The 24379-nt window shown below is 49.0% G+C and overlaps 1 protein-coding gene across 3 annotated transcripts; it reads left to right on the top strand.

The window, feature by feature from the left end:
* LOC132381778 (guanine nucleotide-binding protein G(I)/G(S)/G(O) subunit gamma-8-like) lies at positions 1 to 23598 on the top strand. 3 transcript variants are annotated; one of them, XM_059951344.1, is made up of 3 exons: positions 1 to 134; positions 13535 to 13638; positions 23086 to 23598. In XM_059951344.1, the coding sequence occupies exons 2-3, from the start codon at positions 13555 to 13557 to the stop codon at positions 23209 to 23211; spliced, it is 210 nt and encodes a 69-aa protein (XP_059807327.1). In that variant the 5' UTR covers positions 1 to 134; positions 13535 to 13554; the 3' UTR covers positions 23212 to 23598. The 3 variants fall into 3 exon arrangements, with proteins under 3 accessions (XP_059807327.1, XP_059807328.1, XP_059807326.1); XM_059951345.1 differs by lacking the exon at positions 1 to 134 and adding an exon at positions 269 to 291 and having other exon boundaries at positions 13538 to 13638; XM_059951343.1 differs by lacking the exon at positions 1 to 134 and adding an exon at positions 1003 to 1083.
* The last annotated feature ends 781 nt before the right edge of the window (positions 23599 to 24379 follow it).

The following is a 24379-nucleotide window of genomic DNA, read 5'->3' as shown; positions in this document are numbered from 1 at the left end:
CTGTTTCCCATCCTGACCGTTCTTGTCTTTATGCATCGGAGTCTCCTGCCTGATGGTAGAAAGTCAAAGAGGACGCTGGATGGACGGGTGGGATCGTTGATAATACTAAGGGCCCTGCGTACACAGCGCTCCTGGTAAATGTCCCCGATGGGTGGTAGGGAGACCCCTATGATCCTCTCGGCCGATCTCACAGTCCTTTGTAGGGAGTTCCGGTCCGACGCTCGGCTGCTCCTGGACCAGATGGAGATGCAGCTCGTCGGGACGCTCTCGATGGTGCTCCTGTAAAACACAGTTAAGATGACGGGGGAGGGGAGTCGTTGGGGAGGGTCCTCGCTTGCCTCAATCCCCTCAGGAAGTGGAGACGCTGCTCTGCCTTACTGTTCAGGGAGGAGATGTTAAGGGATCAGGTGGGGTGGACTCCCAGGACCTCGGTGCACTTGGAGGAGCAGAGGGGAGGACAGGAGGCCATGGAGGAAACAAAAAGAGGAGGAGGGAGCCCCAGAGGGAGGCAACGGGCAGGCAAGGAGGTGAGTTGAAAGAGGGAAGAGGGGATGGGGAATGGTGAAAGGAGGAAGTTCGAGAAATCGATGTTCAGGCCATCAGGTTGGAGGCTACCCAGACGGAATATAAGGTGTTCCTCCTCCAATCTGGTTAGAGATTTGCATTGATGGGCAGGTGTACCTAATAAAGTGGCCAGTTCCACAGTGCTTGAGAATTATTAAAATGACTGTCCAGCATAAGCATTGCCTCAGGATCCTTCGTTCGCATCTTTGTTTTGACCTTATGCCCGGTTACCCCGACCAGGAAGGGGAGCCCGGGCTTTCAAAGGGCCGTGCTCAGCCGGAGTGACAACACCATGTCTGCCCGCCGTCTCTGTCGCTTTACCATCTTCGCTGCCCCCCTTGCTGAGCCTCCACGCGGAGGTAAGGCTGCGCAGAGGCACCTGCGCTCCGCTCTGTTAGCGCACCGTCTTAACCCTTTCCTCGCTGCGCCGTTCGCCCTGCCGTCTCGGGGCGGACAGTCACCTTGGAGCTGCGGGCCAATATTGAGGGGGGGGGGGGGGGGCGGTTGGAGACGGTGGGGGTAAGTTGGTGGATCGGTGCACAGAGGTAGGGTGAACAACTGCACTTGTCAGGCCACCCGCGTGGATCAGAATCAGGCTCACATCACCGGCAATTTGCTGTCTTTGCGGCAGAGAGACAAATAGCATACTCTGCACAAAGCCCTCGCTACAGTACATATATATGCGCTTCAGAGTTTTGCACAGTACTGTAGGCTTTCAGGCTCTTGTGCCTTCTGCCCGATAGGAGGGCGGCATGAACGTTGAGCTTTGAGAGAGGGTGACCCCAGAGGGGGAGGAAGCTGGGAAGGTGAATACCAAGGTGCGTTGGGTTGATGATTATGGGACTCGTGAGCCTCATCTTCGTCTTGAAGACAACCCTGCCCATTGCCTTTGGCCCTCTTCATTAGAAAACTGCTCCACTGCTCTCCCACCACACGCTAACCCACACCATCTCCTTCCCCGTGTCCTGCGCTGTGTGGCTTGTGTCGGCTTCCAGTCCAGTAACAACTTAGATTTCTAATCCTCACCATTTTTACAAGTCCCTCCACGGCCTCACCCCTCCTAATCTCTGAATTCTTCATCGGGCCTACAAACTACAAGTCGACTCATTTGATCTTCCCTGAACACAAGTGCTCCAGCATTACTGGCAGTATCTTCGGAATCTGATTTCTGCACTTCCTTCACCCATATCTCACCGTCTCCCTGAACGTTATTCCTTTACACCGGCAAACCTTCAGAATCTTTGCATTTCCTGATTTGCTAGGACTTGCGGACCTGAGGTATTGTGAAAGCTTGAAAAGATTCCAGGATTTTTCCTTGGGATGTAGGATGAATGAATTCCTCATTCATTTTCCAGACGTGGGTGTCACCAGCTAAGCCGCCGTTTATTGCCCGTCCCTAGTTGCCCTTGAGAAGGTGGCGATGAGCTGCCTTCTTGAACCGCTGCGGTCCCTGGGGTGTAGGTACACCCACAGTGCTGTTAGGGAGGGACTTCTGTGATTTTGACCCACGACAATGAAGGAACGATGATATGTTTCCAAGTCAGGATGGTGAGTGACAGGGAGGGGGATTTCCCAGTGGTGGTGTTCCCAGGTATCTGCAGTTCTCGTCCTTCTAGACGGTGGTGGTCGTGGGTCTGGAAGGTGCTACCTTAGGAACTTTGGTGCGCTGTTGCATCTTGGAGATAGCACACACTGCTGCAACTGTCCATCGATGGTGGAGGGATTGGATGGTTGAGGAGGGGCTGCCTTGTACTGGATGGTGTCAAGCTTCTTGAGTGTTGATGGAGCTGCGCTCATCCCGGCGAGGGGTGAGTATTCCATTACACTCCTAATCTGAGTCTTGTAGATGGTGGACAGGCTTTAGGGAGTCAGGAGGTGAGTCACATGCCACAGGATTTAGCTTTTGACCAGCTCTGGTAGGCACGGTGTTTATATGACTAGGCCAGTTCAGTTTCCTGTCAATGGTAACCCCCAGGATGTTGATAGTAGTGGATTCGATGGTGGTGATGCCACAGAATGTCAAGGGAATGAGGGGAGATCCTATAGAGATATACAAGGGGTAAATGCAAGCAGGGTTTTTCCACTGAGGTTGGCCGAGACTAGAACTAGAGGTCATAGGTCAAAGGTGAATGATGACGTATTAAAGGGGAACCTGAGGAGAAGTTCCTTCACAGAGGGGGTCTGTGAGTGTGGAACAAGCTGCCACTGGAACTGGTGGATGCTGTTCGATCACAACATTTAAAAGAAGTTTGGGTAGATGGGAGGCAGGGGCTCCCAACCTTTTTTATGCTGTTAACTGAGAGGTCCATGGACCCCAGGCTGGGAACCCCTGATGGGAGGGGTAGGGAAGGCCGTAGTCCAGGTGTGGGTTGATGGGACTACACAGAATAACAGTCTGGCTCTGTTCTATTACTGATCTTCATTCAACAATGTTCCTGTAGAGCATCTTGGGACGTTTCACTGTGGTAAACATGCCATTCACTATGTAAGCTGTTTGCCATCCTCTAAAAGGGAGGAAGAGGGCCGGCTTTGCACTTTAAGATGGCCGACAAAGACCAGCATCCTGATCACCATGGTAACACGCTACTTTCAAGATGGCGTTGGCAGGTTCAGGTGTAGGGATGGAAATGCAGTGCCAGCTGCAAGATCAGGGTTCAATTCCCACGGCTGACTGTAAGGACTTTGTGCATTCTCCTGTGACCGTGTGCGTTTTCTCCGAGTGCTACGGTTTCCTCCCACAGTCCTAAAGACAAAGGGTCTTGTGAGTTGTGGACATGCTAGCTAACTATCTAGTCATTTGCTTGCTTGTTTGCTTGTTTACTTATTTATTTATTGAGATACAAAATGGAATAGGCCCTTCTGGCTCTTTGGTCCCCCAGTTTAATCACTGCCCAGCAATTCCCCAATTTGGACCATAAGGACATAAGATATAGGAGCAGAAGTAAGCTATTTGGACCATTTAATGCTAGGTTAATTATAGGACAATTTACAATGACCAAGTAGCCTATCAAATTGCAATAGTCTATCTGATTGCAATATATAAGATTATTAAGGGATTGGACAAGATAGAGGCAGGAAATATGTTCCAGATGCTCGGAGAGTCCAGTACCAGAGGGCATGGTTTAAGAATAAGGGGTAGGTCATTTAGGACAGAGTTAAGGAAAAACTTCTTTCCCAGAGAGTTGTGGGGGTCTGGAATGCACTGCCTCGGAAGGCAGTGGAGGCCAATTCTCTGGATGCTTTCAAGAAGGAGCTAGATAGGTATCTTATGGATAGGGGAATCGAGGGATATGGGGACAAGGCAGGAACCGGGTATTGATAGTAGATGATCAGCCAATATCTCAGAATGGTGGTGCAGGCTAGAAGGGCCGAATGGTCTACTTCTGCACCTATTGTCTATTGTCAAATGGTACTTCTTTGGACTGTAGGAGGAAATCGGAGCACCTGGAAGAAATCCGCGCAGTCAAAGGGAGAACGTACAAGCTCCTTACAGGCAGTGGCAGGAATTGAACCCAGGATAGCTGTACTGTAAAGCCTGTGTTAACCACTACACACCCCCAAATGTTAGGCTAGTGTATGGGACGACACTTGTGGGCTGCCTAGCACAAGCCTCGCTGATTTGATTTGATGCAATCCACGCATGCTAGACTAATCGTGTATGTTTTGACGTACATGTGACAAATAGAGCTAATCTGCTTGTATTTTTTAAATAATCCCCACAAAGTGTTCTGTTTGGTGTTGGGAGCGAGGATCATGTCGACTGGGCGTCTCCAAGATCTGCCCCTTGATCCCATGTGTGGCTGCACAGGGTGAACATGGGAGGAACCAATGGGAGCTCGCCATACTACTCCGTCTAAGGTGGAGGGAGGGGAGGGTTGGTCCTCATTATTGCTGCCTAGCAACCGCTTGAGAAAATTACGCTGAGGATCACACTGGACAACACATTTTTTCAAAAACGTTACTTCCTCAGAATTTTTTTTCTCTTTATGATAGGTCACTTGAAGTTGAACACGAATATAATTTCAGAGCGCTTGCATTACATAGGCATTTGGAGAAACAAGAAATGAACTTTTATTGAATATTGAATGTAATGCGTAATGGTGCTGACGCTTTGCAATAGTTCTACTAAGCTAAAAATGTTTTGTTGATGATTTTCATTTGTACTCAGTGTCTGAGGCTTCTCACTTAAGTGTCCAACAATAATCAGCCAGGGTTGGTGGACTCCAGTTGCCCTAATTCCGTTTCTCCATGACCACAATGTCCTGGTGAAACCTTTCACCATCTCATTACTGACAGCACCGAGATTTGCAGGGGAGAAGTCTAAATGGGAATGCAGAAAATGAATCTTTAGTGACATGTTGTACTTCATGGTTTTGTATACTTGAAGCACGTTGTCAACCAGCTGCAGGTAGTTCGGTGCTCTGTCGTCGCCAAGAAAATTTTCAACAACATCCTTGAATGCCTTCCGTGTGATTTGCTTCCATCCCACTAGAAACTCTTCGAATTGCCTGTCGTTGATGACCTGTCTGATTTGTGGATCAACAAAATGCTTGGCATCAGTTATTCTGACTTGGATTAAGAATTAAAATAACAAATATCGGCGATTTTTAAAAAAATGGTGCGCGATAAAGAAATTTCATTGTGAATTTCGAGCTCAGCAGCCTCCTGAAAGTATTCAGGAAGCAAATTCTTTGTTGTCCAATATTATAATTGATGTGGTTAGGTTTGGAAGGTGGGGAGGGTGAGGGGTTAATGGTCTCCTGGGGTGAGCGGAGCCAGCTGTTCATCATCTGAGCAAACACCAGCTGCTGCCGTCGACAAACAAGTGCTGTCAATAGTCTCCGCGTCCCCCGAACCCCTGGGACCGACTCTCAGCTGGGGCAACATATTAATTATCCATCGAGCTGGCTCAGCAGGGCCTTGGGCTCTGAATTAAAGTCAGTGTATCACATCAGAGCCTGCAGGTTGCCGGCCAGTGAGATTCACATTGAAATCTAATCGGGGGCACAGGGATTTTTTTCCCCTTAATAGACACACAGGAGCGAGTAAAAGGCTGAATGTTAATGCAGTAGTTCAAGAGGGATTCTGTATAAAATCGAATCTAGTCTCAGTGGCAACTTTATTAGCTACCTCCTGCGCCTGATAAAATGGCAACTGAGTGTATATTTGTGACCTTCTGCTGCTGTAGCCCATCCACATCAAGGTTTGACACGTGGTCCATTCAGAGATGCTCTGCACTGTTGTAACATTTAAGTTACTATTGCCTTCCTGTCAGCTTGAACTAGTCTGGCCGTTCTCCCCTGAACTTTCTCATTAGCGAAGTGTTTTCACCTACAGAACTGCTGCTCAATGGATATTTTCTCTTTTCGTCTTTCTGCACCGTTCTGTAAACTCTAGAGAATGCGGGAATGAAAATCTGAGTTACTCAAACCACCCCATCTGGCACCAGCAAAGTCAAAGTCAATTAGGTCGCAGTTCTTTCCCCATTTGGATGTTTGGTCTGAACCTCTTGACCACATCAGCATGCTTTTATGCTTCGAGTTGCTGCCGCATGTTTGGCTGATTAGATATTTGCACTTACGAGCAGATGCACAGGTGTACCTAATAAAGTGGCCACTGAGTGTACGTGACAGTGAGTCACAAGCTGGGATATTCAGGGGTATACAGAAAAAGTAATAGAGACCTGGGAGTGAGTTACAGGCTGGAATTTGATTGAGGAGTTTGGAGATCATTCAATAAACAGATATTTTAGATTGAATTACAGGGTGGGATCTAATTGCAGGGTTTGGGGGATTTATAACGAGAGTGATCTATAATCTGGTCTCTTCATTATGGGAAGTACATGGAAGCTTCAGAAATGGTTCTGGGGAGGTTTACTAACACGGTGCCTGGATTAGTGAACACCTCTGCTGAGGAAGGGCTAAGTGAGCTTGGAGCTCTTCTCTTTGCGAGAGAAGAAGGACGAGAGGTGATTTGTTAGAATGTATAAGATGGTTAGGAGGGATAGATGGAGTCGACAATATTTCTGAGGGTGGAAATGGCTGGGGTGAGGGAAGGTAATTTTAAGATGATGGGTGCAGAGTCAGCGGCAGGTTTTTAACAGAGTGGGGGGGTGTATGAAACACACTGCCAGGCATGTTGGTAGAGCCAGATTCATTCCGTGCATTTCAGGGACTCTTAGATAAGGCTCACAGATGAAAGCAAAGTGGAGGACTGTGTGGGAAGGAAAGGTTAGGTAGATCTTGGAGTTGGTTAAGGGGACAAAGGGACCTGCGTTGTGTTGTATGGTTCTCTATTCTATGTTCCACTGTATGTTCTATGTTCTGTTTCCCGGTATCTATGTTCTATGTTCTGCTTCACGGTATGTATGTTCTATGTTTCACTGTATGTTCTATGTTCTGAGTTGCACCGTACATTCTCTGTTCTGTGTTCTATGCTCTGTTGCTCTATGGCCTACTGTTTGTTCTGGACTATCCAGAAGGGAGGTGCAGTCTGGACACAGGTACAGTCATTTGATGGTAGGTTATGGTGGTTGTCTATTGTGTCCGATGATGATGGAAAACCTGTACAGGAGAGTTTTTAAAGTGGAAAAGCTGGGGCATTTCCACCCTCTGGGCCTCGGAAGTCTGGGTTCAGCGATGCGAACGAGCGTCACAAACCGGGCTCTTCCTTGGTTGCAGAGGAGGACCGCGACACTTCCCGTGCCTCACCATGCCTTCCGCCCTCCACGGAGCGTTGCAGTACCACCTTCCCGGCCGCTGGATCTCTTTGTAGATCTCATCCGCCCAGTCCGGTGGAGCTGACTTTGCACGCCAAGACAGGCATGTCCCCATCTCATTGGGGTGCGGGGCCTCCAGACACGTTCACCTCGCTTAGCCTGCCGTCAAAGCGGTGAACTGGGGTGTGGCTGCCGTCGCATGCAAAACAGCTGCTTGGAGCCACAGGTGGGAGCTGAGTGTCCGGTGGGGACCAAAGGTGAGTGAGCTGCCCCAGAATGGACACGAAAACCCCCTTTCACCAGAGGTGATGCTCCCTCCCTGGACGCCCCACAAACCCCTGGGAGGCCATACTGTATACTGGAATTCCATAGTGGAGTTCAGAAAGTCAGAGCCTGAATGACAGGTACTCTGGAGATTGTTACAGGTTGGAAGTTAATGTCGAAAAGTGTCTGCCGATGCGGGAAATCCGGAGCAACGCACACAAAAAGCTGGAGGAGCTCCGCAGGCCAGGCAGCATCTGTGGAAGAGAGTGAACAGTTGACGCTTGGGGCCGAGACCCTTCAACAGGACAGGAGAGAAAAATGAGAAGTCAGAGTAAGACGGTGTGGGGAGGGGAGGAAGAAGTACAAGGAGGTAGGCGATAGGTGGAACCGTGTGAGGCGGAGGGGTGAAGTAAAGAGCTGGTGAAAGAGATAAAGGGCTGGAGAAGGGGGAATCTGATAGGACGGTGTAGAAGATCGTGGAAGAAAGGGAAGGGGGAGGAACACCAGGGGGAGGTGAGGGGGAGGTAACGAGATAAGGTGAGAGAGGGAAATAGGAATAGAGAGTGGTGAAGTCTGAAAGATTGAATTTCATGCCGTCAGGTTGGAGGCTACCCAGACGGAATATAAGGTGTTGCTCCTCCAATCTGAGTGAGGCCTTATTGTGGAGGTAGGGGAGACCATGGTCCGACATGTCAGAATGGTAAAATTGAAGTGAGGGGCCACCAAGAGACTCTGCCAAGAGACTTCAATGAGTTGGTTCATTAAGGGATTACTCACAGAACAAGGGGCACCTGGCTGGACATCGATTAAGGGCTTTAGGGTTAATATCTGAAATTAGAAAATACTCACCAGGGAGACTCAATAGCAAGGAGCTTGCTACATGCTGGGATTCAACAGTGGAGTTCAGTAGGTTAAAGACAGAGTAACAGATACTCTGGGGGTTGTTATAGGTTGAGGAGAGGTTGTTATAGGCTAATGTCGAGGAGATCTGCTGCCGCTGGAGGTCCAAAGCAATGCACACAAGATGCTGGCAGACCTCCACAGGCCAGGCAGCGCCCGTGGAAAAGAGTAGACGTAGTTACAGAGTAATTTTAATCATGGAGTTCAGGGGAGTTGTATGGAGAGTGAGAAGTAGCCAGGAGGGACGCCAATGCTGAATTCCTTTCGAAGATTTGGAGGCCCGTAGGAACATAAGACCATAAAATATAACAGCGGAAGTAGGCCATTCAGCCCATCATATAACCATATAACAATCACAGCACGGAAACAGGCCATCTCGGCCCTCCTAGTCCGTGCTGAACTCTTAATCTCACCTAGTCCCACCTACCCACACTCAGCCCATAACCCTCCACTCCTTTCCTGTCCATATACCTATCCAATTTTACCTTAAATGACACAACTGAACTGGCCTCTACTACTTCTACAGGAAGCTCATTCCACACAGCTATCACTCTCTGAGTAAAGAAATACCCCCTCGTGTTTCCCTTAAACTTCTGCCCCCTAACTCTCAAATCATGTCCTCTCGTTTGAATCTCCCCTACTCTCAATGGAAACAGCCTATTCACGTCGTCGAGTCTGCTCCACTATTCAATCATGGGCTGATCCAATTCTTCCAGTCATCCCCACTCCCCTGCCTTCTCCCCATACCTATGATTCCGTGACTAATCAAGAACCGATCTATCTCTGTTTTAAATACACCCAATGACTTGGCCTCCACAGCCACTCGTGGCAACAAATCCCACAGATCTACCACCCTCTGAATGAAGTAATTTCCCCGCATCTCAGTTCTAAATGGACGTCCTTCAATCCTGAAGTCGGGCCCTCTTGTCCTGGACTCCCCTACCATAGGAAATAAGTTTGCCATATCTAATCTGTTCAGGCCTTTTAATCTGAACAGGCATTCAGGGATGGGTAGCATGTTGGGAGTTATTCAACGAGTTTGGAATTTGCAGAGGGAATGTGGTAAAGTAGGGAAGAAATTGGGAGGTAGTTGGGAAAGGAGGACGAGTTGGGAAGAACTGGGAGAGAGGTTGGCCTAGAAGTGGATTGAGAATGGCAAAGCAGAGTGGATTGGGAATGCTGAATGGATTCCCAAGGCAAGGAAAATGGGAACGGTGAAGTAGGGTGTGGAGGATGAGAAGAAGAATGTGGGAAGGAAGAAAGTGATGTTCGAAGAGCAGTGTTTCGGAAAGGGAGCAGCTAAAGTCCACGAACAGGTGAGCTGCCCACCATTGAGCACGTCTACACGAAACGCTGTCGCAGGAAAGCCGCAGCCATCATCAGGGACCCCAGGTTGTGATCTCTTCTGACCACTGCCATCAGGAACCTCAGGGCATGCACCTCCCGGTTCAGGAACAGTTACCACCCCTCAACAATCTGGCTCTTGAACCAAAGGAGATTCTATTGAATTGAACTGACTTTATTTCTTACAACCTTCACATACATGAGGAGTAAAAATCTCTAAGTTACGTCTCCGACTAAATGTGCAATTGCAATCATAGTAATTCATAATAATTTATAATAAATCGAACAGCCAATGTAACATAGAAATACACTCAGATCAGCATGAATTAATCAGTCTGATGGCCTGGTGGAAGAAGCTGTCCCGGAGCCTGTTGGTCCTGGCTTTTATGGTGCGGTACCGTTTCCTGGATGGTTGCAGCTCGAACAGTTTGTGGTTGGGGTGACTCGGGTTCCTAATGACCCTACAGGCCCTTTTTACACACCTGTCTCTGTAAATGTCCTGAATCATGGGTAGTTCATAGTTCCAGATGCGCTGGGCTGTCCGCACCACTCTCTGCAGAGCCCTGCGATTGAGGGAGGTACAGTTCCCGTACCAGGCAGTGATGTTGCCAGTCAGGATGCTCTCAGTTGTGCCCCTGTAGAAAGGTCTTAGGATTTTGGGGCTCATACCAAACTTCCTCAACCGTCTGAGGTGAAAGAGGTGCTGTTGTGCCTTTCTCACCATGGAGCTGGTGTGTACAGACCACGTGAGATCCTCGGTGATGTTTGTGCTGAGGAACTTAAAGCTGTTCACCCTCTCAACCCCAGATCCATTGATGTCAATAGGGGTTAGCCCGTCTCCATTCCTCCTGTAGTCCACAGCCAGCTCCTTTGATTTTGCAACATTGAGGGAAAAGTTGCTTTCTTGACACCGCTGTGTCAGAGAGATGACTTCTTCCCTGTAGGCAACCTCGTTATTGCTTGAGATAAGGCCAATCAATGTAGTGTCCTTGGCAAATTTCATTAACAGGTTAGAGCTGTGGGTGGCGACACAGTCATCGGTATACAGGGAGTAAAGGAGTAGTTTCACTCAGCTTCACTTTCCCCATCATTGAAATGTGCCCATAACCTATGGACTCACTTTCAATAACTCTTCATCCCATGTTCTCAATATTTATTGCTTATTTATTAGTTATTTTTGTATTTGCCCAGTTTGTTGTCTTCTGCACTCTGGTTTTAAAGAAGGCGAATGTAATGTTGGTGTTCATTTCTAAAGGTATAGGATATAAGAGCAGGGATGTGATGTTGAGGCTCCTTAAGGCACTCGCGAGACCACACTTGGACTATTGTGCGCAGTTTTGGGCTCCTTATTTTAGGAAGGATATACTGACATTGGAGAGGGTTCAGAGAAGATTCACGAGAATGATTCCAGGAATGAAAGGGTTACCATATGAGGAATGTCTGGCAGCTCTTGGGCTGTATTCCCTGGAGTTCAGGAGAATGAGGGGGGATCTCATAGAAACATTCCGAACGTTAAAAGGGCTGAACAGATTAGATATGGCAAAGTTATTTCCCATGGTAGGGTAGTCTAGGACAAGAGGGCACGACTTCAGGATTGAAGGACGTCCATTTAGAACAGAGATGCGGAGTAATTACTGTAGTCAGAGGGTGGTAAATCTGTGGAATTTGTTGCCACGAGCGGCTGTGGAGGCCAAGTCATTGGGTGCTTTTAAGGAAGAGATAGATAGGCTCTTGATTAGCCAGGGCATCAAAGGGAGAAGGCAGGGGAGTGGGGATGACTGGAAGAATTGGATCAGCCCATGATTGAATGGTGGAGCAGACTCAATGGGCTGAATGGCCTACATCTGCTCCTATATCTTATGTTCTAATGGTTGAACACTGGAGTTGTGCAGTCTTCCACTGATTCTGTTATGATTATGATTCTATCGATTTATTGAGAATGCTCACAAGAAAATGAATCTCAAGTTTGTACATGGTGTCATATATGTACTTTGAACTTTGAAAGTGGGGTGAGGTGACAGGGGGAAATGCCCTGGGTAGGCACCTCTCCCTCTATCGCAACATGGCCACGTATCAGTAGGCTGTCCCTGAGGACTGACGCCTGCACTCTGAGCACAACACAAATATCATGTGGCGATTCCCAGGAGGCGCCAATCTGTGCACGGCAACGGAGAGGGAACATGTCTGGGCTCGATGGATTCCCAGGGCAAGGTTTAGTTCCACTAAACAGGGGTAACTGGGTAGGGTATGGGAGCAGTCAGGAGTTTATTATTAGCATTCAGGCCGAGCTTTTTTTAGCCTGCGTTCATTTGTTTTCCTGGAGTTTCTGACTCACACCTCTGTTCCTGACTTTGCCGTGACTGACCCAGGGAGCCATGGGTTCAAGTGTCCTGGTCCTTTGTCCAGACTGATGTCTCACTGCACTGAGGGAGGTGCCAGTTCATAGATACAATATTATCACGAGGACCTGGTTGGGAGCAAAAGGATCCACGGTCACCTCATTCGAAAACGGTCACAACCCCTTGTCCTTCTGCCTTTTAAATCCTCAACCATTAACATTCGAGTTTAAAGAGATTGAGAGGGGATCTGATTGCAACTTATAAGATTATTAAGGGATTGGACAAGATAGAGGCAGGAAATATGTTCCAGATGCTGGGAGAGTCCAGTACCAGAGGGCATGGTTTAAGAATAAGGGGTAGGTCATTTAGGACAGAGTTAAGGAAAAGCTTCTTCATCTCTCTAGTAAACATCTTCGAACTGCATCCATTGCACTTAGAAGGAGACCAGTACTGAACTATCCCCCCCTTACAGAACTGAAACACCTCCTTACCTGTTCTGATGTTAGAGTTCACCCCTCTCCTGTAGGCCAAAGACCTCTGTGTCCAATAAAGACCATGTCCAAAAACTCAAGTCTCCACAGACTTCTGGGGTAAGGAGAACCAAAGGCAGAACCCTTTCAGAGCATTTTACTCCCTGGCCTTGCACTCAGGCCTATTAGTACTTCATTCCCTACAGATTCCAGCTGTTCTTCTCTTTACTGAAGCGAGGACAGGCCTGTCTCTCACCATGGGAGGAGGCCATGAGGAGTCTTCCATTTCCTGGTCACTGGGGCCAGAGGGTAAGCTGCTCTCCTCCCGAGGCCTTGAGGAAACCTCGGTCCCTCTCACGAGAGGCCTCCCTGATTGTCATACACTACTGCCTTAAGCACTCCTTAAGGAGGACGTCCCTCCCCCAATACCAAGGCTGTAAGGAAGCCTCTCTGCCACCTAGGTCACAAGGAAGTCTCCTTCATTGTCACACAGGGGCCAAGCAAGCTCCTCTCCACCAGAGGAGCCCCCCTATCTCCCTCCCTGACTGTCCCATGAAGATGCCACATGAACTGATAAAGCAGGAGATACCCTCAACACCAAGACTTTGAGGAAGGCTCTCTCTGCTACCAAGGAAGCTCCTCTCACTCGTCACCAAACTAACCAATCTCCCTCGTAACCGGGGCCAAAGTCAATCAAGACAGAAGGGGACTATTCAGCCTTCCCAACTCTGATCTTAACGAGGGGTATAGCAGGATCGAAGGGTTGAATGGCACCCTGCTGCCTCGATTGATAACTTGAACTTTATCCCCCACATTACCAGTTCCTCCTGATGTCCCGGAAGGTGCTAGCTAAATTCAGGCCCTTCTCCTGACCTCTCCTCTCCGTGTCTCTGCCCCTCTCCAGCGTGACCTGTCTCTCCTCACTGTGTCCCTAGCAGGTGCCGAGTGAATCGTGATGCCCAACCAAACGGCCAAGATCGCCGAAGCCCGGTTGGCGGTGGAGCAGCTGAAGCTGGAGGTCCACATTGACCGGATGCAGGTGAGGCCGCGTCGCGCGGGAGACGTGAACGTCCATGGGACCCCAGCACCTCTGCGCCGGTCTGCGGCCCCGGGCCCTGCCTAGCACATTAAAGGCGGTAGGGAAGGCTTCAACCGGCACCAGTGTTGTCCTCCATTTAAGACTCCCTATCTCTGTAACCACAGACAGGTCTATCTCCTAATTTTGTGATCATTCCACCAATTGTTACCTTCAGCAACCTTGTGGCCCATAACCTGCACCTGCACCCACTTCTCCCCACCCCTCCACCCACATTCAGAACTTCTTTCCTCTTGTAAGACACATAGGAGCAGAATTAGGCATTTGGCCCATCAAGTCTGCTCTGCCATTAGATCATGACTGATCAGTCCCAGTCTCCTGCCTTCACCCCGTATCTCTTCATGCCCTGACTAATCAAGAATCTATCAACCTTTACCTTAAATATACCCAATGACTTGGCCTCCACAGCCTCCTGTGACAATGAATCCCACAGCTTTGCCCCATCTCTGGCTAAGGAAATTCCTCCTCACCTCCATTCTAAATGGACGCCCCTCTATTCTGATGTTATGTCTTCTGGTCCTAGACTCTCCCAGTTTTGGAAACGTCCCCTCTGCATCCACTCTGTTGAGTCCTTTCAACATCTGACAGGTTTCAATGAGATCCCCCCCTCATTCTCCTGAACTCCGGTGAGTAGAGTCCCAGAGCCACCAAACAGTCCTCACATTGAGTCATCGACAGATTTCCCTGCTTCCCTGACCATCGAGCATTCTGGTGAGGCCACATCTGGAGTACTGCGTACAGTTCTGGTCTCCCCCCTGTAGGAGAGGCGTTGAGGCTTCGGAGAGGGGGCAGAAGAGGTTTACCAGGATGCTGCCCGGTTCAGAGGGCTTGTTCTGTCATGAAGGGGCAGGATAAGCTTGGGTTGTTTTTGCTGGCGCATCAGGAGCTGAGGGGAGATCTGGTAGAGGTTTACAAGATTATGAGAGGCACAGATAGAGTGGACAGGGAGTATCTGTTTCCCAGGGTTGAAATGTCTGGCACCAGAGGGCGTGCATTGAAGGTGAGAGAGGGAGTAGGTTCAAAGAGGATGTGAGGGCTAAGTTTTTTACTCAGAGAGTAGTGGATGCCTGAGTTGCACTGCCCGGTATGGTGGTAGAGGCAAATACATTAGTGGCTTTTAAGAGACATAGAAACATAGAAATCTACAGCACATTACAGGCCCTTCGGCCCACAATGTTGTGCCTACTCTAGAAACTACCTAGAATTTCCCTACCACATAGTCCTCTATCTTTGGATAGGCACGTAGATGTAAGGCAAATGGACATCGTGTAGGGAGAGGGATTAGTTTTTGGGTTTTTTGAAATTTACTTTTTAGCTGGGCCAGCACAAAATTGTGGGCCGAAGGGCTTATTCCTGTACTGTACACTTCTATAGGCATCCCATCTGTAATTCCTCCTTCCTGGAGATCTCTCCCAGGGCCAAACATGTCCCCTGCATTCGCACCTAGCCACTCCCAGCTTTGAAGTCGTTGTACTCTCTCTCCAACCTCCCACTCACTCCCAGCGACTCCCTTGCGTAGCTCTCAACCATCAGAACAAACCAAAGAAGCCAGGGTCGATCCTGGATGTTGTGTTCTAGCTGTCCGGATACAAGCCAGGGCAGGACGATACAGAGAGCAAGCTGTTGCCCGTGTAGCAAGCTCCCCCTCTCCACGCAGCTGATGAACCCAAAGGAACGGCGGAGACCGGTACAGGTTGGCACCAGCGGCGTCGCAGGAGTTGCCAGTCAGCGTAGGACTGCCTTAGGGACTCCAGCTCCAGATTTTGCCCTCGGGATTTACTCCCCCCCCCCACCAAAGGCTTCCCCGTGAGTGGGTATAACCACAAGGCAGCGGAGGGGCGAGGTCAGAGTGTTCCTTCTCCCAGATGAGCTGCCAACCAGGGCTGACGAGCCCCATCTGCCCGAAGCGATTGGTTTTAAGACACCAGTACCCCACCTTAGCCCCTTCCCCTGTCAGTAGAAACAGTTCCACCAGGCTTAGTTACCCAGCCACATGGGAAGGCCAGGAGCTGGACCAGGTTGTCAGAGGCTATTTGAGACACATGTCATTGGGAGAATTTAATATATAGGGGGAGCTTATCCCTGCTACCAACCCTGCCTATAACAACCTTAAAGAACCAAATTGAAGTGCAGCTTCATAGAATCAGCAAAGCTGGGAAGGAGACCATTCGGCCTATTGAGTAGCTGCTGACTCCCAGTCGGGCAATCACACCAGTCCCATTCTTCCCACGCTGTACCCCACAGCCCTGCGAACTGCAGTGTTCATCCAATATTCCCTCATGGGTCCTGACCGACGTGGTTTCCGCCATCCCAGCACTCAGTGAGCCCTTCATCCCTGCCACCCTCTGTCTGCCCTCACGTGTGTTTCCCTCTGAGCCTTAGGCCAATCATTACAGAACGTCTCCCTGGTGCGGTAGCATGCTGGACTTTACTGTGCAGGCAACCCGGGTTCAACTCCCGCCGCTGCCCGTAAGGAGTTTGTACGTTCTCCCCGTGACCGAGTGGGTTTCCTCCGGGTGCTCCGGTTTCCTCCCACAGTCCAAAGATCTACTCGTCGGTAGGTTCACTTGTCATTGTAAATTGCCCCGTGACTAGGCTAAGATTAAATCGGGGTTTGCTGGGCGGCGTGGCTCAAAAGGCTTTGCTTTACTGCAATAAACAAATATTTTTAAAAAACTAACCACCAATGGGAACGTAGAGTCTCAGGGTCAAAGAGCACAGAAAGAGGTCCTTCAGCCACCCATATACGCCAATCCTACTCCACCCCCATTTCTTTCCTACCCCCATTTCCATCTAACCCTGCCCCCCCCAAGGTATAGTGGACAATCAACCTACCAATCTTATTTATTTTTTAAATTATTTTAGAGATACAGCCCGGTGACAGGCCCTCCTGGCCTGACCAACCCGTGCCAGCCAATTCAAAGTTCAAAGTTCAAAGTACATTTACTGCCGAAGCACGCATACATGATACAACCTCGAGGTTTGTCTCCTAACCGGCAGCCATGAAATAAGGTCATCCAAAAGAACCCATTAAAAAGAAGACCATCGAAGGCCCAGAGAGGGAAAAAAACAAAGCAAACAATAAACGCAAGAAAATATCATTTTGAGAAAGTCTGTCTCCAGGCCCTTAGTTCAGCATAGAGCAGAGCAGTGAGATGAACCGACCTGTCTCTCACCTCGGGCCCAGACACCCCGACCTTTTCGATCTGGCCTGGCGCCTAAGATCGTCACCCATTCATCGGACCCCGCCCCTTCAATTCGCCTTGCACCCGACCTTCCCAGTTTGGCCCAGCGCTTAAACTGATCGAACATCAGGCCTTTCTTGCTCTTGGCAACCTCGCTTCACCTTGGTTCAGCCACTTCGAATTGCCTCCAAGGCCAAAGGCTGCCGTTTGCGATGATCGTTCGCCAGAAAAGAGGGTGCCTGACTAAGTATTTTGTTGCTGGCTTCGTTTCATCGGGCACCAGCCAGAAACCGCAGAGATTCCCCAGCGCCACCTTAAGCCACTCACACCCATGTGACCATTTAACCTACTAAACCATACGTCTTCGGGTTATGGGAAGAATCCGGAACACTCGGAGGAACCCCACGTGGTCAATAGGTTCAATAGGCGCATTTGATGTCAGGGAAATGTATACAATATACATCCTGAAATTCTTTTCTTTCTTCATGAACATCCCCAAAGAATGAATGACAGTTAAACATTAGAACCCCAAAGCCCCCTCCCACGCACAAGCAGCACTGAGGCAATGAACCCCCCCTCCCCCACCAACAAAAAGCATTGGCGCCTCTCTCCACCAAGCACTCAAGCATCAATAAAGACGCAGCGCCTCAAAGGCTACTCGTTCACCCGGTATTCAACACACCACAGGCTCTCTCTCTCTTTCCCTAAAAAGGGAGAAACAAGGAGTCCGCGTTTCACAGCGAGAGGGGAGACATGACGAACAACTAATTGGTCTATGATGTTCGATGTCTGTTGTGTCGCTTTGGCCGAGCTCTGCGCCCAGCGAGCACGGGTCTCCGGGCGCCAGCCAGCAGCCCAACCGCGGCTCCCGATGTTCCGTCTTCTCCCGCGATGCCTCAGGTAGGGGCACCGGCCTTGAATCAGACCGCCTCCAGAGCCACGAAAATCCGACACTAGTCTTCCAGGCCACGTCCTTGGGGTATCAAAAAGCGGCCGGCCACAGTGAGAACGTACTAACTCCTGACAGACAGCGGCGGGAATCGAACCCGGGTCTCTGGTACTGTAACGGTGCTACCCTGACCACTATGCTGCCCCTCCTGCCTTTGAATTTAGAAAGAAGCTGTATGGTTTTGGGCGGGAGCCCATGAACCCATAAGACATAGGAGCAGACTTAGGCCATTCAGCCCATTGAGTCTATTCTGCCATTCCATCATGGCCGACTTATTCTCCCTCTCGACCCCATGCTGCGACTGAAATCACAGTCAGAGCATTCAAATTCATCTTTATTGTCACAAGAAAGCAAGCACAGAGTATAAACACCATGGAAATTCTCTTTCTGCTGCACCGGCCCAGTTCAGTCCAGACCTGACAATCGTTACTTAAGATCAGCTTAACATCCCTGGGTGTAAGCTCAGCCCGAGGGCAGGATTGAACCTGCACCGCGGGCGCTGTGAGCTGGGCACTGCATCTTGCGAGGGCAGTGCGGCCCCTGTACTGACCACAGGAATGTGTCTCTAACCGGGAACTGCCGAGCCTACTGAGAGCTTCCTGCATTTATTTCAAAAACACAGCGACTGCAGCACTGCTGCTGCTCCCTCAGCACTGCGTACGCAGAGCTTTCGGACAAGGAGATTTCCCTCGCTGAGACAAGGAATGGCTGGTGAGGGTACTGCCTTCCCAGGAGGTTCGAATGTGAACGTGTCGGGAGCTTTCATCATTTCACCTCCTATCTCTCTTCTACCTACAGCCTTTCTATTTATTTAAAGGTGCGCCAGTGAATGACCAGGAGGGAAAGGGTTAACCCGTGAGGATCGTTTGATGGCTCTGGGCCTGTAAACTCCAGAGTTTAGAAGAATGAGGGGGGAATCTCATTGAAGCCTGCCAAATATTAAAGGCCGAGGCAAGGTGCTTCCCAACCCTTTGTACGCCATTAACCGAGGGGCTTCTGCACCCCAGGCTGGGAATCCCTGCTCTAGATAGAGTGGATATACAGAAGATGCTTCCTGTAGTAGGAGAGTCTGGGAACAAAGAGTACAAGGACATCCCCTAAGAACGGAGATGAGGAGAAATTTCTGTAGCCAAGTGGGTGGTGAATCGGCAGGATTCATTGGCACAGGTGGCTGTGGAGGCTAAGTCTTCAGGTACATTTAAAGCAGGAGTTGATAGGTTCTCGATTAATAAGGAGAAGGCGGGAGGATGGGGTTGAGAGGGAAAATAAATCAGCCGTGATGAATGGTGGAGCAGGTGCGATGGGATGGGCTGAATGGCCTCAAAGTGCAAAGTTCAAGGTAAAATTTATTACCAGAGTACATACACCTCATCATATATAACCCTGAGATCCTGTTTCTGCGGGCATACTTAGAAAATTTTTAGAACAGTGACTGTAACCTATAAGCTGTGTAAATGCAGATATAAATAAATAGCAATAAATAATGATCATGGAATAGCAATATAACAGAGACCTTAACTGAGTGTAGCTATCCCTGTTTGTTCTAGAGCCTGATGGTTGAGGGGTGTTAATTGTTCTTGAACTTGGTGGGGTGAGTCCTGAGGCTCTTGCATCTTCTACCAGATGGCAGCAGTGAGGGGAGAGCCTGGCCTGGGTGAGGATCCTGGCCTGGGTGAGGATCCTGGCCTGGGTGGTGAGGATCTCCGAAGGTGGATGTTACTTTTCTACACGAACGTGCTCATTAGCTGGGAGGGTTTTACCTCTGATATACTGGGCCAAATCCATTACCTTTTGTAAGATTTTCTACTCAAAGCCATTGGTGTTCCCATACCAGGCCGTAACGCAGACAGTGGACACACTTTCCACCTCACATCTGTAGACGTTTCCCAAGGTTTCTGTTGACATGGTGCTCCTGGATCTTATGGTCTTATGGTTTTACAAACACACCTTGGAACCAGATGCTTTGTCCCAACATTTCTAATTTGACCAAAGCAGGGGGTTCCCAACCCTGTCCGTATCAGGAACCCCTACCTTTGAGCAAGGGCTCCGCGGAGGTCAGGTTGGGAGCCCCTGCCCTAAACGATTCCTCAAGTCCTTCCTCTGGCAGCTCGTTACATGCACCCACCACCAGCTATCCAATAAAGTTGCGTCTTCAGGTCCCCTTTTAAAACTTTCTCCAAGTGGCCCAGTTCTGCTCCCATGTATTATGCTCCTGTCCTGGGTCCAGCGTGTAATTGGCAGCACCCCCATTCCCTCAGGAGTTTGCGAAGATTCGGCATGACATCTAAAACTTTGACAAACCTCCATAGATGTGTGGTGGAGAGAGTATTGACTGGCTGCATCACAGCCTGGTATGGAAACACCAATGCCCTTGAAAAGAAAATCCTACAAAAAGTAGTGGATACAGCCCAGTCCATCACGAGTAAAGCCCTCCCTACCATCGAGCACGTCTACATGAAACGTTGTCACAGGAAAGCCCCATCCATCATCAGGGACCTCCACCCAGGACACGCTCTCTTTTGGCTGCTGCCATCGGGAAGAAGGTACAGGAGCCTCAGGAACCACACAACCAGATTCAGGAACAGTTACTACCCCTCAACCATCAGGGTCTTGAACCAAAGGGAATAACTTCGCTCAACTTGACTTGCCTCATCATTGAACTGTTCCCACAGCCAATAGGCTCACTTTCAAGGTCTCTTCATCCCATATTCTTGATATTTATCGTTTATTTATATATTATTAACATTTCTTTTGTATCTGCACTCTGGTTGAATGGCCTAGTTGGGCGGTCTTTTATTGATACTGTTATGACTATATTTTAAATAGATTTATTGAGTATGCCCACAAGAAAATGAATCTCAGGGTTGTATATATGTACTTTGATAATAAAGTTTACTTTGAACTTTAAGCAACACACACAAAATGCTGGTGGAACACAGCAGGCCAGGCAGCATCTATAGGGAGAAGCAGTGTCGACGTTTCGGGCCGAGACCCTTCGTCAGGACTAACTGAAAGAAAAGATAGTAAGAGATTTGAAAGTAGGAGGGGGAGGGGGAAATGCAAAATGATAGGAGAAGACTGGAGGGGGTGGGGTGAAGCTGAGAGCCAGAAAGGTGATTGGCAAAAGGGATACAGAGCTGGAGAAGGGAAAGGATCATGGGACGGGAGGCCTTGGGAGAAAGAAAGGGGGAGGGGAGCACCAGAGGGAGATGGAGAACAGGCAGGGCAGGATGGGCAGAGAGAGAACAAAAAGGGGAGGGGGGAAAAATACTAAATATGTCAGGGATGGGGTAAGAAGGGGCATTAATGGAAGTTAGAGAAGTCAATGTTCATGCCATCAGGTTGGAGGCTACCCAGCCGGTATATAAGATGTTGTTCTTTCGGTTAGTCCTGACGAAGGGTCTCGGCCCGGAATGTCGACAGTGCTTCTCCCTATAGATGCTGCCTGGCCTGCTGTGTTCCACCAGCATTTTGTGTGTTGCTTGAATTTCCAGCATCTGCAGATTTCCTCGTGTTTGCTTTGAACTTTATGCTTGATTAGGATGGTGTACAGGGAGCTGGACTCTGTATCTAACCTGTTCTGGCTTAACTTTTAAATTTACAACAGCAGACTATAAATAGTTTAATTAGATCATTATTCTCTTTGTCCCACTTGGTTCCTGGGCCACGTGGTACCCATTAGTGCTGGAGGGTTGTACACAGCAACTGGACGTTAATAGCACTCTCTGATGGGATATGCAAGCAGAGACATAACGTTGCATGAGGGCCAGGCGGTCAGATCAGGTGGGAGTGCGTGAGGAGACGGTAGTGACAGAGCTTTGCTCTATATCAAACCCGTACTGCACCCGCCTCACCACCGCAAGTACCTCTCTGCACTTGGTTCCGTGACTGAGAATAACTCAAGACCTGGACGCTCTTCATCGGCAGGTCCTGCGGAGGTTGGCAAAGCTATAAGGCCAAAGGTACGGGAGTAGAAGTAGGCCATTCAGCCCATTGAGTCTGCTGCACCATCCAATCATGGCTGCTTATTTTGATCAGCCCTATTCTCAGCCTGCTCCCCAAAACCTGCAGCCCATGACCTATCAGTCTGTGTCCTAAATAACCCAATGACTTGGCCTCTACAGCTAGCTGCAGAAACAGCTTTTACATTTTCATCACTCTCCGGCTGAAGAAATTCCTCCTCATCTCACTCCTAAAGAGACGTCCTGTTACTCTCAGATGAGGCCCTTGATCCTGGACTTTCCTGCTAATAACAACATCTTCTCCACATTCACTCCAAAGGTTTCTTTTTGCGACTTGCTCACAAAGCACCCACGTCTTATAGTCTGATGGAATACCGCATGCTCGTTGTGGGTAATGAAGCTTGCAGAGAGATTTAGGCCAGTTGGCAGATGGAGTTTAATGCTGATAAGTGTGAGGTGCTACGTTTTGGTAGGACTAATCAAAATAGGACATACATGGCAAATGGTAGGGCATTGAAGAATGCGGTAGAACAGAGTGATCTAGGAATAATGGTGCATAGTTCCCTGAAGGTGGAATCTCATGTGGATAGGGAGGTGAAGAAAGCTTTTGGTATGCTGGCCTTTATAAATCAGAGCACTGAGTATAGGAGTTGGGAGGTAATGTTAAAATGGTACAAGGCATTGGTGAGGCCAAATTTGGAGTATTGTGTACAGTTCTGGTCACCGAATTATAGAAAAGATGTCAACAAAGTAGAGAGTACAGAGAAGATTTACTAGAATGTTACCTGGGTTTCAGCACCTAAGTTACAGAGAAAGGTTGAACAAATTAGGTCTTTATTCTTTGGAGCGTAGAAGGTTGAGGGGGGACTTGATAAGTATTTAAAATTATGAGGGGGATAGATAGAGCTGACGTGGATAGGCTTTTTCCATTGAGAGTAGGGGAGATTCAAACAAGAGGACATGAGTTGAGAGTTAAGGGGCAAAAGTTTAGGGGTAACACGAAGGGGAACTTTACTCAGAGAGCGGTAGCTGTGTGGAATGAGCTTCCAGTAGAAGTGGTAGAGGCAGGTTCAGTTTTGTCATTAAAAAAAAATTGGATAGGTATATAGACAGGAAAGGAATGGAGGGTTATGGGCTGAGTGCAGGTCGGTGGGACTAGGTGAGAGTAAGCGTTCGGCGCGGACTAGAAGGGCTGAGATGGCCTGTTTCCGTGCTGTAATTGTTATATGGTTTTTGGTTATATGTCGCTGAATCTAATTGTGACTCCTTTCCTTCTCCACCGCACTCCTTTCAGGTCTCCAAGGCGGCGGCCGAACTTCTGGCCTACTGTGAGGAGCACGCTAAAGAGGACCCTCTGGTCACCCCCGTCCCCAACTCAAGCAACCCGTTCCGAGACAAAGGCATGTGTGCCATCCTTTAGGGGCGACCTCGACTCACACCCTTCCCACAATCCCTCCCCCAGTCCCATCAGCCCCAGTCTACTTTGGAAGATGTGAAAGTTGGCTGTCTGATGGAAGACCAGTGCCTGCCGATGGATTTGTTAATATACTCTTGCCGAGTACCAGTTTACTAATAGAAGCAAAGCTCCAGGGAGGCCTCAAAGCTCCCAGCGTAGAGAAAAGGGAAATAACAGCTCACATATCGGGACTGAAGACAATATTTATTGATGTCCCGGGTCAGTTCCTGTCCCATAGTGCCCTTCAACACATTAGCCAACGGATCAACAGACGCCTTTGTTTAATCGGTTACCATTCTGAGTTTGTCAACCCTCCAGGGCACAAATAAAGCTCGGAAAAACAAAACATCAGGTGGATTAAAGAGTGCGAGCACGCGCCTTGTTTCCCCTTGCACACTCACTGACTTGTTGTTCGAGATGGGGTGGGGGGTGGGTGGGCGGGGAATCGGTTGGAGTGACAGCCAAGGCCACCAATCAGGGCTGGCTTTCAGGTAGTTGGATGCGGAGCGCGGGTAGGCGGAAAATGAGGTGGCATTGTGAAGATTTTTTGGGACACCTGAGACAGGAAAGCTATCAAGGACCTACTGGCAATAGTCCCAGAGAACATCGAACATAGGTACAGCATAAGAACAGGCCATTCGGCTCACAATGTTGTACTGAACCAGCTAAAAATCAAATGAAAGACACCCAAACACTAATCCGTCTACCTACACAATGTCCCTATCCCTCCATCTTTCTCACATCAATGCGTCTATCTAAACATCTCTTAAAAGCCTGTAATGTATTTACCTTTACCACCATATCAGGCAGCACATTCCAGGCATCCACCCCTCTCTGAGTAAAAAAACTTACCCCTCACATCCCCCTTGAACCTACCCCCTCTCACCTTCAATGCACACCCTCTGGTATTAGACATTTCATCCCTGGGAAACAGATACTCCCTGTCCACTCTGTCTGTGCCTCTCATAATCTTGTACACCTCTACCAGATCTCCCCTCAGCCTCTGACGCTCCAGAGAAAACGGCCCATGTTTATCCAGCCTCTCATTATAGCCAAGTCCTCTAAACCAGGCATCATCCTGGTAAACCTCTTCTGCACCCTCTCCGAACCCTCACCATCCTCCCTATAGTGG

This window comes from Hypanus sabinus, chromosome 26 (assembly GCF_030144855.1).
Source record: "Hypanus sabinus isolate sHypSab1 chromosome 26, sHypSab1.hap1, whole genome shotgun sequence".
Taxonomy (NCBI): domain Eukaryota; kingdom Metazoa; phylum Chordata; class Chondrichthyes; order Myliobatiformes; family Dasyatidae; genus Hypanus; species Hypanus sabinus.
This window is presented reverse-complemented; position numbering and strand designations above follow the sequence as displayed.